A 12,843-nucleotide genomic window follows, 5' to 3' on the forward strand; every position below is an offset into this window, starting at 1 on the left:
GGGGGCTGGAAGGGCCCTGCAGTGCTGCTGCAGCCCCAGCCCCTGCTACAGCAGCTTCCCCTCACTCAGGGGGCACAGGAACGTGTCCAGGCGGGTTTGGGAACCTCTGCTGCAGCCCAGGGAAGCCCAGCCTGGAACACGGGGAGAGCAGGAGGAAGCTGACACATCTGCCTTGTAGATTCACCCTGTTTATTGAATGCAAACAGGAGGCAAACGACTGGGACACAGAAGAGTGGTGATCTGGCTTTGGCCTGTGTGATTGACAGCACAAAGGAGGGGCAGGGAAGAACGATTCTGTGTATTAAAAACCCAAACAGTGGGAGAGGAGCTGACAATAACAGAACAAGTAGTGACACCTCACAAGCAGTGAGCACCAGGGGCGAGGGGATTCAAAGCCATACCTAACATTCCTTACTGCAAACAAGCCGTGGCAGGGGAGGCAGGGCTGAGGCTCTCCGGGGAGAAGCAGCAGAGATAAAGCAGCCCCGAGGGGCTCAGAGCAGCGGCTCACTTGGGGAAGACCGTGACCACCTCGTAGCCCTCGGGGGGAACCACGCGCTCCCGGGCGTGCTGCTCGCAGTAGATCTGGTCCCCCACGAAGAAGTGTCCCTTCTGCTTCAGGTTGGTGCCGCAGTCACTGCACACGTAGCACTCGGGGTGCCGCTGCTTGTCCCGGAGCTTCACAAACACCCCTCTGCGGGAGGAACCAACAGCAGCCTCAGCTCACCGCCCACCGCTGCCTCCCCTCTCCCACACAGCCCCGGGCCACACCAGCGCCGCACTGGGGCAGCTCCTCTGCTCCTGACACAGCAAAGGCCCTGCCTCCCGCCTGGCAGAGGAGCCCTCCCCTGGGAAGGGCTTCCCAACACTGGCCTGAGATCCTCACGGGACACTCCTGTCGGCTGTGGTGGCAGGAATCGCTGTGAATGCATCTTTAGGAGACGGCACAACAGCTTCCAAACGCCCAGGAGCAAATGAGGGAGGCCAAAACCCAGACCCAGACCCATGAGACTTCAGGGTAAATGGCAGAGCTGGCTGCCCACCACCAACCCTGGGCAGTGCAGGCTGCTCAGCTGGCCACTGCCATGCCAGGTATGGGAGAAGCACAGGGCTCAGATCCTGGCTCTGCTCTCCAGTGCTGCTGCTGCTGCTGGAGAGCTGCAGTGAAGGGATGCAGCCAAACCTAGGATGGCTCTTACTGAAAAGTTTGTGGCTTAATCCAGCAGATAATGAGTCAAAAACACTACCCAGCACCTCACAGCTTCCCCCAGCAGCAACACCATGTGCCATGAGCATCAGTTCATTGCAGCAGCCCTCTCTCTCTTTTCCATAATTCATTAGCTTTCGGTGCTATCCACAGCCTTGTGCTCCCAACCCAGAGGGCAGAATAACTACAGGGTTTGTGTCTGACTGGTACCTGACAGGGTAGGGGTTGCCTGTGTAAGGGCTGTGGCAGCTCTTGGTGCTGCAGGCACCCCAGCAACCTGCAGCCAGAGCACATGGGCTGAGCCAGGGCCGGGCAGCGTGTGCTGGGAGGGAGCTGGGCTCCTCCATGACCATGCAGGTGGGCTACTGGCACTTGGCTTCTGGAGTCAGGAAGAGCTGGTGACTGAGAGACTGGAGAAGCAAAGACAGGGGTTGGGTCCCTAGTGCTGTTACACTTGTGGTGGGGCAGCTCTGCACAGACCCCCATGCCTCTGCTGTGGCTGCAAGCTGGGCTGAACCCCAGAAAGGCACCAATAAATGTGGCCCCAGCAGAGGTGTGAGGGCCTGCAGCAGAGCAGGGAGCAGAACCCAGCTCTCCTGGGCTTCAGGGCCCACCAAGGCACAGCCCCACACCCCAGGCACGAAGAGCATTCAATCCAAAGGCCATTCTGTTTCTGGCTGGGATTTCAGGTGGGAAGCAAAATGCTGCAGCAACAGCTGACTCAGTGTTTGCATCGTGAGGACTTGCTTTGGCTTCCCCTGAGGTCTGCAGAAGGGAACCCAGCCCCTGCCTCGCTGGGGGGAACTGCAACATCAACGCTCCCACAGCTGGGGAGAGGAAACGTGCCTCGAGCTGGCTGCTGGCTGCTCTGGCTGGGAGTGAAGGGGTTTGGGTGCAGCACCTCAGCCATTCCCCCACCCCAGGCACAGGCCTACTTACACAATGCCAGTCCCACACTTGTCACACATGGGCAGCTTCTGGGCAGTCCCAATGGAGGCAGCCACCTTCGTGGTGGGGGCTTTGACGCTCCGGAATCCAGAGGGTTTCGTAGGGTCTCCTGGCAGGTGGAAAGAGAGAGCTTCAGAGCATGGGAGAGGCTCGAGGCTGCTCCCTCCCCAGCAGATGCTCTTTAAATCCCAGCTCTGAGGCATGGGCAGGGAGTTAGGGAGGTGTGGGGAGAAGAGACACAGCTGAACCTCGCCCTGGGAATTGGGCCTGAGATGGTGGGTGGTCAGGTGAGAGCCAGCTCATCTTGAAAGCCCATCATGCTTGATGCATCACACGTGCAGAGATGCACAAAGCAAAGCCCCAGCCTTGGCAGCACCAGAGGCTGCCTGTCCTGATCACACAGGGTCATGCTGATTGCCAGACCTGGGCTCAGAAAGAAGAGGTGGGATCCATCATCTTGTGTAGAGGGCTGGAGATCAGAAGCTCTAGGTCCCACAGAGCACTTTCAGAGGCTCTGCTCTAAGACAGTCTTTACCCAGTGAGTATTACCTTAAAGGGGCAAAAGTTTAGAAAGCACAGAAGAGTTCTTGCAACTGGAATTCCTTCTTGCTAACTAAATGTTGTAGAGGTTTGTTTCTCCAGCACTCACCCAGTGAGTGAGCCATGATACGGGCCCACAGCCACACTAACTAACCAAGGAGAGAACATTTAGGAGTGCAGTTGGGGAAAGGGTCTGTAGATTTCTGTACAAACCACCTGCACACATTACCTTGAATGATCCACAGCTGAGAAGTGTTAAACATGGCACAGAGCCCAAGGAATGGCAGGAGGGCAGAGGCCACTCAGATGAGGCGTGCAGTGAGTGCTCACCTTTCTCTTCTGACTCCAGGATCTCTTGCAACACGAGGAACGAGGCAGACTGTCTGGGTGGCTCGTGTGACTCCTGATTCTCCTGCAGCATCTTGTAAACCTCAGATTGTCTGTCTATGGCAATGCTGCCTGGGGGCTGGCTGTGCTGCTCTGAGCTGAGGAGGGAGCAGAGAACACGCTTGTTAAACAGCTGACAGCTCAAGCCAGTCTCTGCAGCGACAGGGTCACGATGTGGCGGGTGCCTGAAGGATGAACATGCAAAACAAACACACACCAGGACACCACGAACCATGGAGGTGCTGATGGAACAGGGACACTGAGGGGCTGGAGCACAAGCCTGCTGGGAAGCAGCTCAGGACCCTGGGGGTGCCTCCAGTGGGTTCAGGATAAACTACAGGCTTAAAGCTGCAGGAGGCTGTTCAGAATCTCCCTTGGGAAAAGCTTTCCAGCGGGCAGACTCTGCCACAGCGGAGGCAGGTTGCTGTGGGTGGCTGCACGACCTCCAAACCATGGCACTTAGAAAGGGTCTGGACAAATATCCACTGGGAAAGATGTAAATCAGTGGTTCAAATTGGCTGGGCTAGGGAATAGACTGGAGGTCCCAGGAGGTTCCTGCTGCCTTGTGTTCTGTGGCTGGAGTAAAATGCCTCTGGAAAAATGAGTCTCCTCTGGCAGCTCAATTACATAATGCAGCCTAATAAATGTAACTGGTCTCTGGTTTCAGCATTCCCTCACCCTGTGGCTGCCCACAGAGTACACACACACACACTGATGTTCAGGCTGAACTGCAGAGGGGACTCTTTTCCTTGAGGAGGCAAGTGCATCCTTCCCATGCCACCAGGCAGCTGAGTCACCTGGGAGTTCCTCTACGTAATAACTCCTCGAGCACCCGAGGCAGAGCCAGTGCACGTGTTACACAGTGCTGTTTCCATGCACAGAATTGCACGTAGTATTTCCTTCTTTAGCAGTTTTCAGTGGAGCAGGAAGCACATGAGGCTTGCAAGCAGCTGAATCTCATTTGCTGGAGCCTTTCATCCAAGATAAACTAATGATCTGCCTTCTCCAACACAAAACGTCCCAGTTTACCCAAATGAATCCATTCATCTGCAGAAAAGCCAGACACTCCCACTGCTCCATCCACCCACAGAAACACCAGGCAAGGAGCCCATCTCCACTTTGCATGCTGAGGATGTTTCACTGACAAGCACTCAAGAAGCAAAGGCTGAATCATCTGATCAAGAGCTCTGGAGCCAGCCACAGCCGGCATGTTGCAGCCAGGCAGCATGGCAGCGTGCAAGCCAGCTCTCCCCCTTGGGCACCCTGCAGGGACACTGGCATACACACCCCCAAAACAGGCCCCACATCCTGGAGGCTGTGTCACCAGAGTGAAACACCTCAACTTGCCAGAGAAGACAATGCTGCTTAAAGACCACCTGGAGAGGACTAAGGGGGGACCTCAGCAACACTGCTAAGTGCCTAAAGGGTGGGTGTCAGGAGGATGGGGGGACACTTCTCTGTAGTGCCCAGTGCCAGGACAAGGGCACCTCTGAAACAATTCAGCTTGCCTGAGAGCCCTCCTGTGAGGTGGACAATTGTGCTTTCTGCTTCACTCATCTGGATCCTGAAGCCCTCCCTGTAAAACCCCAAGGGCTGTCCCTTGGAGGCACAGGCCAGCTAGTTCCCAGCTGCCACATGGCAAACACCAAAGGGCGCTTGGGCCCTGTGATGCTGAGGCTCTCTGCAGGGTCCTGCAGCCTTCAGAGCTTGTCCAGCATCCTACGGACAAAGAGGCAGCCTCAAGAGCAGCCAAGCTGTGCAGGGCTGGGAGCACAAACTGGCTCCCCGTGCCCAGTTCCTGCCCTCGTTGCTCCAGACTCCTGAGTGCAATCAGACACATGGGTGGCCTGCTTCAGCCTGAGATGAAACACCAGACACAGCCGTGGCCTGCAGCCAGTGACACGAAAGCACAAGGACAGGTGTGGCAGCACCTTCAAGGGTTGTTTCAGTGCAGGTGAAACACCGGCTTTCACTTTCCCAGCCCCCTCCCCAGCAAATCCCCTGCTGCAGGTGGCCCCATGGACACGGGGCGAGGCCGAGCCCACGTGTCGGTGCTGGGCACAAACACAGGGCAGAGGCACACACCAGTGTCAGCAGGGTGCCAGGGCAGCGCTGCTTTCTTGTGAGTGGCCGAGGCCACGAGCCACAGCCAGGGCCCAGGAGATGGGCCGGAGGGAGGCGCCGAGGCGGGCGCCGGTTACCTGGGGAACCCGCGGCGCACGGGCCGGCTCTGCCCCCGCAGAGGGTCCGGGACGGGGCTCTGCCAGCAGAGCTGCAGGGCAGGGCCCAGCTGCACGTGCAGCACGTGCAATCCTGGCAGCTGCACGTGCAGGGGGCTGCTGGGGCGGAGGCGGGCGGCAGCGGGTCGCGGGCGGCAGCTACCGGCACACGCGTCACACCGGCGGCGGCTGGGGGCTCAGCTGGGGCTTACGTGGTGGAATTGAGGGGAAAATGCAGAGGGAGAGAGGAAAGAAGGAAGAAATTAATGAAGGGTTGAACCAAATCGTCTCCAGCGACAGGAGCAGCTGCAGAGCAGGGTCTGAGGGACACGCCACCGAGCACACGGCCACGTTAACAGCAGCTGGAGCTGCTCCCCGCCCTCCCCACCCACTCTGGGACACCACGGCCACTGCAGATGTTTGCTGGTGTTTCTGTCTGTACCATAGCCCTGCGTTTACATCACCTGCCCCTCTAAGGATGGAGCAGGGAGCAGGTCCCCGTGTCACATCCCCGTGAGCCCTGGCAGGCTCAGGCTGCAGACAGGCTGTGCCTCTGCTGGGTGCAGGATGGGCACGCAGGGAAGGGCCAGGTAAACCCAAACAACTCAGCCAGAGAGGAACTGAAAGGCTGTGTGAAGGGAGAAACTGCACATCTGCCTGTGCACTGGGAGACCACAGTGGGTTTTAAATGGCAGGGTGAGGCCTCTGCCTCTTCCTGAAAACCAGCAGCAACCCATGTACAGATGACTCTGTAAACAAAAGTCTGCTGGCATTGGAGCTCCCATTCCCAGACCTGCCCAGCATTCCTTTGCAACTTGCTGTGTTTCAGCAAGGGAAAGATGAAAGAGATGCCATGTACCCCACGTGCAGCAGGGCTGGCAACGGAGCTTCCCGCTGGGAGAGGCACAGTGTGCCACAGCACTGGAAGGAACACAGCTCTTTGCTCATTCCTGCAAGAAAACAAGATCACCCACCCAGCTTTTGCTGTAAAGGTGGCCAAAGCCCTCCAGGCAGTCTGGTAATGCCGTACAGAGACTTGGGGCAGTCAAGCAACTTGGCCAACACAGCGAGAAAGCCTCCAGACAACTCCTGCTTTCTTGCCTCCAATGAAAAACGAGCAACTTTGGAAGGCTGGGATAAAGCAGCCAGGCCTTTGGTGAAACTCAGGTGCAGCCACATGTGCCACAACAGGCCCTTTCAAGGTTGAGACAATCCAGCCCCATATATAAAGCTGCTCATACAGGTATGAACATTCCAGCTACTTTTTAAAACTCCCGTGAAAAACAAGGTTGTCGATCCCAGGCCAGGCAGGAACAGGGACACGTGGGCTTCCTTCACTGGCAGGTGCCCGTCCTGCCCAGCCTTGCCTGCAAAGCCAGCACGGATCAGCAGCATTGTGCTGGTGGGGAGCTCTCTGAGCTGCAGGCTGGTGTGTCAGGCTGTACACACACACAGACTGCCTCGGCCTCTGCTACACAGAGAGGCAAGAGCAGCATTAATTCCATCTCTCCACAATCCCCTGAGCCCCAGCCCCGGGGCCTCTGCCTGGAGCAGAGCTGTTGGTGCAGCAGGCTGTGGGAGGGGAGGGGGATACTCACGTGCTGGGAGGCTCGGGGGCTGCCTTGGCCTCCACGGCGCAGTTGAAGCTGTGGATGTTGTCCGGGGAGTAGAGGCCGGCGGGGCTGTTGTACTGCGCGGTGAGCACTCTGGGCGCCGGCGCGGCGAAGGGCACGGCGCTGCGGTTGTGTGCGCTGCCGATGGGCCTCACCTCCTGCAGGCAGAGCGGCACACGTGTGGCACACGTCAGAGCTGGGGCACCGTGGGGCAGCCGCTGCCACGGAGCTCGCTGTGGGGGGCCACAGCCGAGGAGAGCACAGCCGGCAGCACCGACGCAGCTCGGCGTCCCCCGCCAGCCTCACGGGGACCCCCGGCCCAAGCAGGGCTTCAGGAAGCCTGAGCCTCAGGACAGAGCTGATGTGTCAGAGCTCAGAAACTCTGCCAGAGCTGTTACCTCGAGGTGCTGGGAGCTCCTGCAAGCCTATGGTAAGCCACAAGGTACCTGCTCCTGCAAGACAGCTGAGCTTAAACGTGCCTTGCAACTCCTGAAAGCAGGGCTGGTTCCTGTGGACAAGTGAAGGTGGGGGGCAGAAGGGGGAGCACTCTTCAGGGGCATCTGAAAGGTTGGCTCTGCTCAAAGAGGAGCCACCCACAAAGAAGGGGGTTGTCATCACTACCAGTGCTCTGGAGCACATCTGCTCCTTCAGCTGTAACTGGGCTTCACACCTGCCTTTGATGAACAACTTTGGGCTTTAGGGACAAGACACTCCCAGGGTGGAGGTGGGACGGCGACCACTCAACACAACAGACTGTCCCCAGGCAGCGAGAGCTGACTGCCAGAGGCTTCTTCAGTGCCAGAAGAGTGAGGCAGCAGCCACAGGTTCTGGGTGCAAACAGCTTTCTGGCTGAGGCACCGGTCGTGAAGCTTTCCCACACACCACAGACACTCAGGCCCTGCAGTAATTAGCTCATCTCCCTTTGCTGCACTCTCATCTAAAGCACAGAACGAGCCCTTCCCATGGCAGAAACTGCGGATTGGAGCAAAAAACCCAACCCCAGGCTTCACCCCGTGTATCACACCATGGGGAAAAGCATCAGAGGCCTTACACCAGAATTAAACACACGTGGCCCACGATGCAGAGGCCACCAGGAGAGGGTTCCAAAGCTCTGCTTTCCTAGGGCAGCCAGGGACCTGTCATGCAGCCCACGTGCAGGTGGGCACGTTCCTTCCCCCACCAAGGCGTCCCTCAGCCGAGCCCAGGGCAGCCTGACACTGAGGGAGGCCTCAAGGATGTTCAGGTTCCTCAAGTGCTGAGAAAACAGCCAGATGGAGGAGAGAGCCTGGGGTCACATCAGCACCTCGGCTCCACAGAGAACAGCAACACACACTCAGGCACTGAACCCACACACGGGACACTCCGGCCTGCTTTTGGCAACTGGGAAGGTTTCCCGCGGTGCAACAGCATCCAAGATCTTAACTGAAGCTCTCAAAAGCGTTGGGACAAGCGTGTGGGTGAAGCCCACTGAGCCTCAGGGCGTTTGTAACGGGTTAAACGGAGATCTTGTGGTGTGTGGCTGGAGACGAGGCCAGGAAAGGGCCCCATGGAGAAGAGCAGTGTGTAACTCCCTGGGTAACTCCAGAGCCTACACACCAGCAACATCAGAAAGGGCTTGTGGACAACCCAAATTCTCTAGCGCTTCCTAGCCCTGCCCTGCTCTTTCTGCTGGAGCTCTGGAAGGGATTTGCAAAGGACAAGTGCTTTCATGATCCCAGGATCAAAACATAAACATCTCGCTGTATTTACCCAGGGCTTTGCCAGAGCTGCTGATGGGCAGCAGTTTTGCTCGAGCCCCAGCTCCCAGAGTCACCTGCTTATGTGACAGTGTCTGCACACTGGGAGAAAGGCATCAGAGATGTGGCTCCACCTGAGTTTGCAGCACCCTGAGACTGTGGGGCTCCCGGGACCAAGGCTGGGAGAAGGCTGCAAGCGGTGCTAACCAGCCTCTGCGGCTGGGGCACAGGCTGCAGGAGCTCTGAGTAACTGTGTGTGTGCAAGGGAAGTGCTGCAGGCACAAGGACATGCCCTTCCCCAAGGGGAGCATGTCCCCTGCCTGCTCTGTCAGCAGCACAGAGCTGGGTGGCTGTTACATCTTTGTGGAGGCCTCTTCAGGTGGCAGATCCAGAAGCGCTCGCCTCAGCCTGCCTGCAAGCCACGGCCCTGCCTCCAGTCCCTGTCCCTGAGGGCATTTGGTCTGAAGCCAAGCTAGGGAAGCTCCCAGGCCTGCAGGGAGGATATTCAGGAGCAGCACTTGATCACTGTACACTGCTACTGTGTTAAGTTGCTTTGTCTGCAGATCCCAGCCCCGCTGCCCTCCTTCCTTGGCAGAGCTATGCCTCCAGAGGGGCTGGCCCAAGCTACAATGGATGAGCAGCTGCACAAACATCCCTGCCAGGCTGCTGCTCCTGAACTCAGAGGGGTCTCACCTCAGCTTGTTTTGCTTTCAAGATGAAACGCTCCTCCAACAGCCCCGTCCCCAGCTGAGGCTAGACCCTGTATACAGACAAGCTCCCAGTGGCTTCAGGGCACAAGCCCATGTGCTCCCCAAGTCCTTCAGGCATCAGGGCAAATCCCTCCACCCCAGACAAAAAAGCTATTTCCCAACCCCAAGGGGAAGCAAGGTGTGCAGGAGCCCAGCTTGAGGCTGAATACACGGCTCTCCTGTCAGAGGGGCTTTCTGGGTGCAGCAGCCCTCTCTGGGGACAGACAGGGACACTGCCAACCTTCCAGCTGGTGCTGAGGGGCTTCCCCTGGCCCCCCAGCCCCACAGAGCCACCAGCCACCACGGTGCCAGGCTGCAGGGACGGGCAACACGTCCCTGTGCCAGGGCAGGAAGCAGATCAGCATTTCCTACGGTGCGTCATGGGGAATTGGCTGGGAACACAATAGTCCCTTCCTCCCTGCCTCCAGTTCTGCTCCTGCCAGGCCACGCTCAGCCCCAGCCTGTGGAATCCCCACAGCTCCCTGGCAGCTGTCAGACAGCCCAGAGCCAGCACCCCCAGCAGCTGAGCTGCCCACGGGGCACAAAGCCATCTGCGTGCCTGCGTGGGGTGAGGGTCCCATCCACCACAGCCTGGCTGCATCCACACCAGGAACACGGGGAGAACCTGGATGATGCTTGTTCTCACTAAACAAACGGAGCTGAGCCGTGAAACACCGGGGGCCTCTCCCCCAAGTGTGGTTTTCCTCTCCCCCTCCCAGGCCACCCACCCTGCAGCCCCCAGCAGAAAAGCAGGTTGAGTCTGGAGCAGGGGAGGGGCTGCTTGAAGCCACCAACAACCAGTTTTGGGTTTGGAGTCCTGATTTAGAGACTGGCAAAACCCGCTGCTCCCCCAGGCCCAGCAAGGGGGGACGTTCCTGGGTCCCAGCTCACAGGCTGCAGGGCTGGTCCCACACCTGCAGAGCCAAGAGGAAACCAGATCAAACACTACACCCAGCATCAGTGTTTGCTCAGCTCTGACAAAACAGGTCCCTGAGCACACCTCAGCAAAGCAGAGTGCTCTGGTGCTGCAGACGGGGCAGGCAGGCAGAGACTGGCACTTCAAAGCCCCCAGAAGCTGCCCTTGGAGTGAAAGCCACTCCTGTGCCCAGCCAGCATGTTGTGATAAGGAGGCTGCTCGCCCCAAGCATGCAGCAACAGCTCGTGGCAAACTCTGCCTCATGCTATGTTCCATTAGCTGTGATGGCAAGCATTAGGAAGTGCCTTCACTTTCACCTCTCCCTCTGTTATTGTTTGGGGTTTTCCAGCTATGGAAAGATCTCTTGCAATGCTTTGAAACCCGATTAGAAAACAGGCAGGGTTGGGGGTTTTGTTATTGTTGGGGGGTAAAACAACAAGGCTGGCTTCCCACATCCTCTCCCCCTGCCACATTCCACATCCATATGCTAACAGCAGCAGCTCAGGATTCGCTGGGTCCCTCCTCTGAAACACCAGGCTGGGACTGTAGCCCGCTCCCATGCATTGCCCACACATGCATGACCTTATCAAAGGCCCAGCCAGACACACACCCAGTTTCTATTGCCCCTGCCTTCCCTGTATCCAAGGAGATAAAACACAGAGGATGGAAACAATGACATCATTCTGCAAGGACAAGGATGAGGTCGGGACAGGCTCTCAAGAAGCCCTGCCAGGACAGAAGGGGCTCTTTGTCTGTGTCATCCCACACACACCCTGACTCACCTCCACAGCTCCTCCACGTCTGAAGGTGATTTCTCATTGAAAAGCCCCCTGAAAACACCCTCCCATCTGAAAGCCCCTCTCTTTCTGTGGCTGAGAAGAGCTGACCCATCCACCTCAGACCAAGGGCTCTGGCACTCTTGAGGGGTGAGGTTAATGCTTGTGCCTCTGCACATGGGGCATGTGGGAGCTGGACAAGCTTTTTGAGAGACAGTCCTGCTGTTGGCCATTCTTAAAGCTGGTCCCTCTCAGCTCTGAGACTTTGGGGCCCATTGACCTCAGAGCCCTACGAGGGGGGGGAAAAACTCACCCCAAACCTTCTTCCCTAGAGCCCAGGTGTAACAAGACACAGCCCAGGCTGAGGGATGGAGCTCTACTGTTCATCTTGCACCAGGCACACACAGGGACCCAGAGCCCAATGCCTGGGGTGTCCAGGGAGCACGGCAGAGCCTGAGGTTATGCTGCTGGTCACTGTCACAAGCACTAAAACCACCCGAGTCAGCCCCTGGCTTGTTCTCACTTGCTGTGATCACTTATAAAGCCGGAGCAGAAGGGAGAGGCAGTGGTGTTGCTTCAGCCCGTCCCGCAGGGAGGAAAGGCTCTTGCCTGCCCTCGGGATGGGGTGAGAAGTGCAAGTGAAATAACTGAGTCAATACACCGTCATTTCCTTCCCCCAGCGTTGCCATGGTGGCACCCAAAGCAAAGGCAGCTCAGCCCCTGAGCCATCCCCACTGAGCAAGCTGCTGCACCTTCCCACAGAGGCTCTATCAGCACCCTGCCTTCATTTCCAAAGATAAAGGCAACCAGGTAATCAGACTGTGGCTGTTACATGGGCAAAGGTCAGCTCACACAATGACACCAGTCTTGGGATTCCTAACTCCAGGGAATGTTTGGGAGGCTGTGGAATGTCTTTTTGGTTTCCAAATACCTCAGAACTTGCATTCCAAGTGAGGGAAAACACTCCCTGGGGCTGGGCAGCACTCCACGAGTACCAGCCTCCAACAGAGTCACAGGAGCCAGCTAAAGGGCTGCTTCAAATGTGTAAGCAGTGCTCTTAAAGGGTGCAGCTCGTCACACAGCTACAAGTTACTTCTCCTTGCAAGACCTTTTGCAAAGATCTGGCTCTTTAACTGCACCAATACAACGGGAAGGGCACAAAACAAAAGGTAGAGAAGCATCATGAGCGACCTCAGTGAGGATCCTGAGGGCAGGAGAGGCAACATCAACCAGCTCTGAGAAAGGTGAGAGCTTATCTGAACAACTGCAAGTGCAGTTTCTCCAGCAAAGGCTTCAAAGCTTTTCCTCCTCAGAGCCTGCAGCACGTCCAAAGCCAGGGGGAACGAAACCTCAGAGCACTCTGGATCAGGACTCGAGCCACTTGGACTCAGCCTGCCCTGTTTGCTTTGGTAAGTGAATTAATAAGTGCTCTGCACAAGGCTGTTGCCAAGGAAAGCAAAGAGGCTGTTTTCCCTGGCAAGCACGTTACAAAAGCCTGAAGAGCTCAGACGGCGCTGCCTTCGAAGACTGGGCTCTGCTGCCTGCTGCAACAAGGAGAGCAGCACCTTTGTGGTGAGGCTCAGAGCAGCTTGCCATGACAGGGTACCTATGCACAGCACCTTCTGCAGCCCCATCACAGCAGGCCTGCCCAAATCCTCTGGTGACGCTGCAAAGACACAGCCCCAGGGGGAGTGGGGCAACGCCTGCCTGGCTGAGGCAGGAGGCAGCATGCTCTGCTGGCATCACCCTGCA

At 57.5% G+C, this 12,843-nt stretch overlaps 1 protein-coding gene across 2 annotated transcripts in view; it reads right to left on the bottom strand.

The window, feature by feature from the left end:
- Nucleotides 1-172: 172 nt before the first annotated feature.
- The window catches only part of PDLIM1 (PDZ and LIM domain 1), a 35,711-nt gene continuing 23,040 nt past the window's right edge, over nucleotides 173-12,843 (bottom strand). For both annotated transcript variants that reach the window (XM_062001496.1, XM_062001497.1), the window contains exons 4-7: nucleotides 6,900-7,072; nucleotides 3,026-3,180; nucleotides 2,147-2,264; nucleotides 173-694 (exon numbers count right to left, since the gene is read on the bottom strand). In XM_062001496.1, coding sequence (XP_061857480.1) covers nucleotides 508-694; nucleotides 2,147-2,264; nucleotides 3,026-3,180; nucleotides 6,900-7,072 — 633 coding nt within the window. In that variant the 3' untranslated portion in view covers nucleotides 173-507. The remainder of the gene's footprint in view (nucleotides 695-2,146; nucleotides 2,265-3,025; nucleotides 3,181-6,899; nucleotides 7,073-12,843) is intronic.

Source organism: Colius striatus, chromosome 8, assembly GCF_028858725.1.
Source record: "Colius striatus isolate bColStr4 chromosome 8, bColStr4.1.hap1, whole genome shotgun sequence".
Classification (NCBI taxonomy): Eukaryota; Metazoa; Chordata; class Aves; order Coliiformes; family Coliidae; genus Colius; species Colius striatus.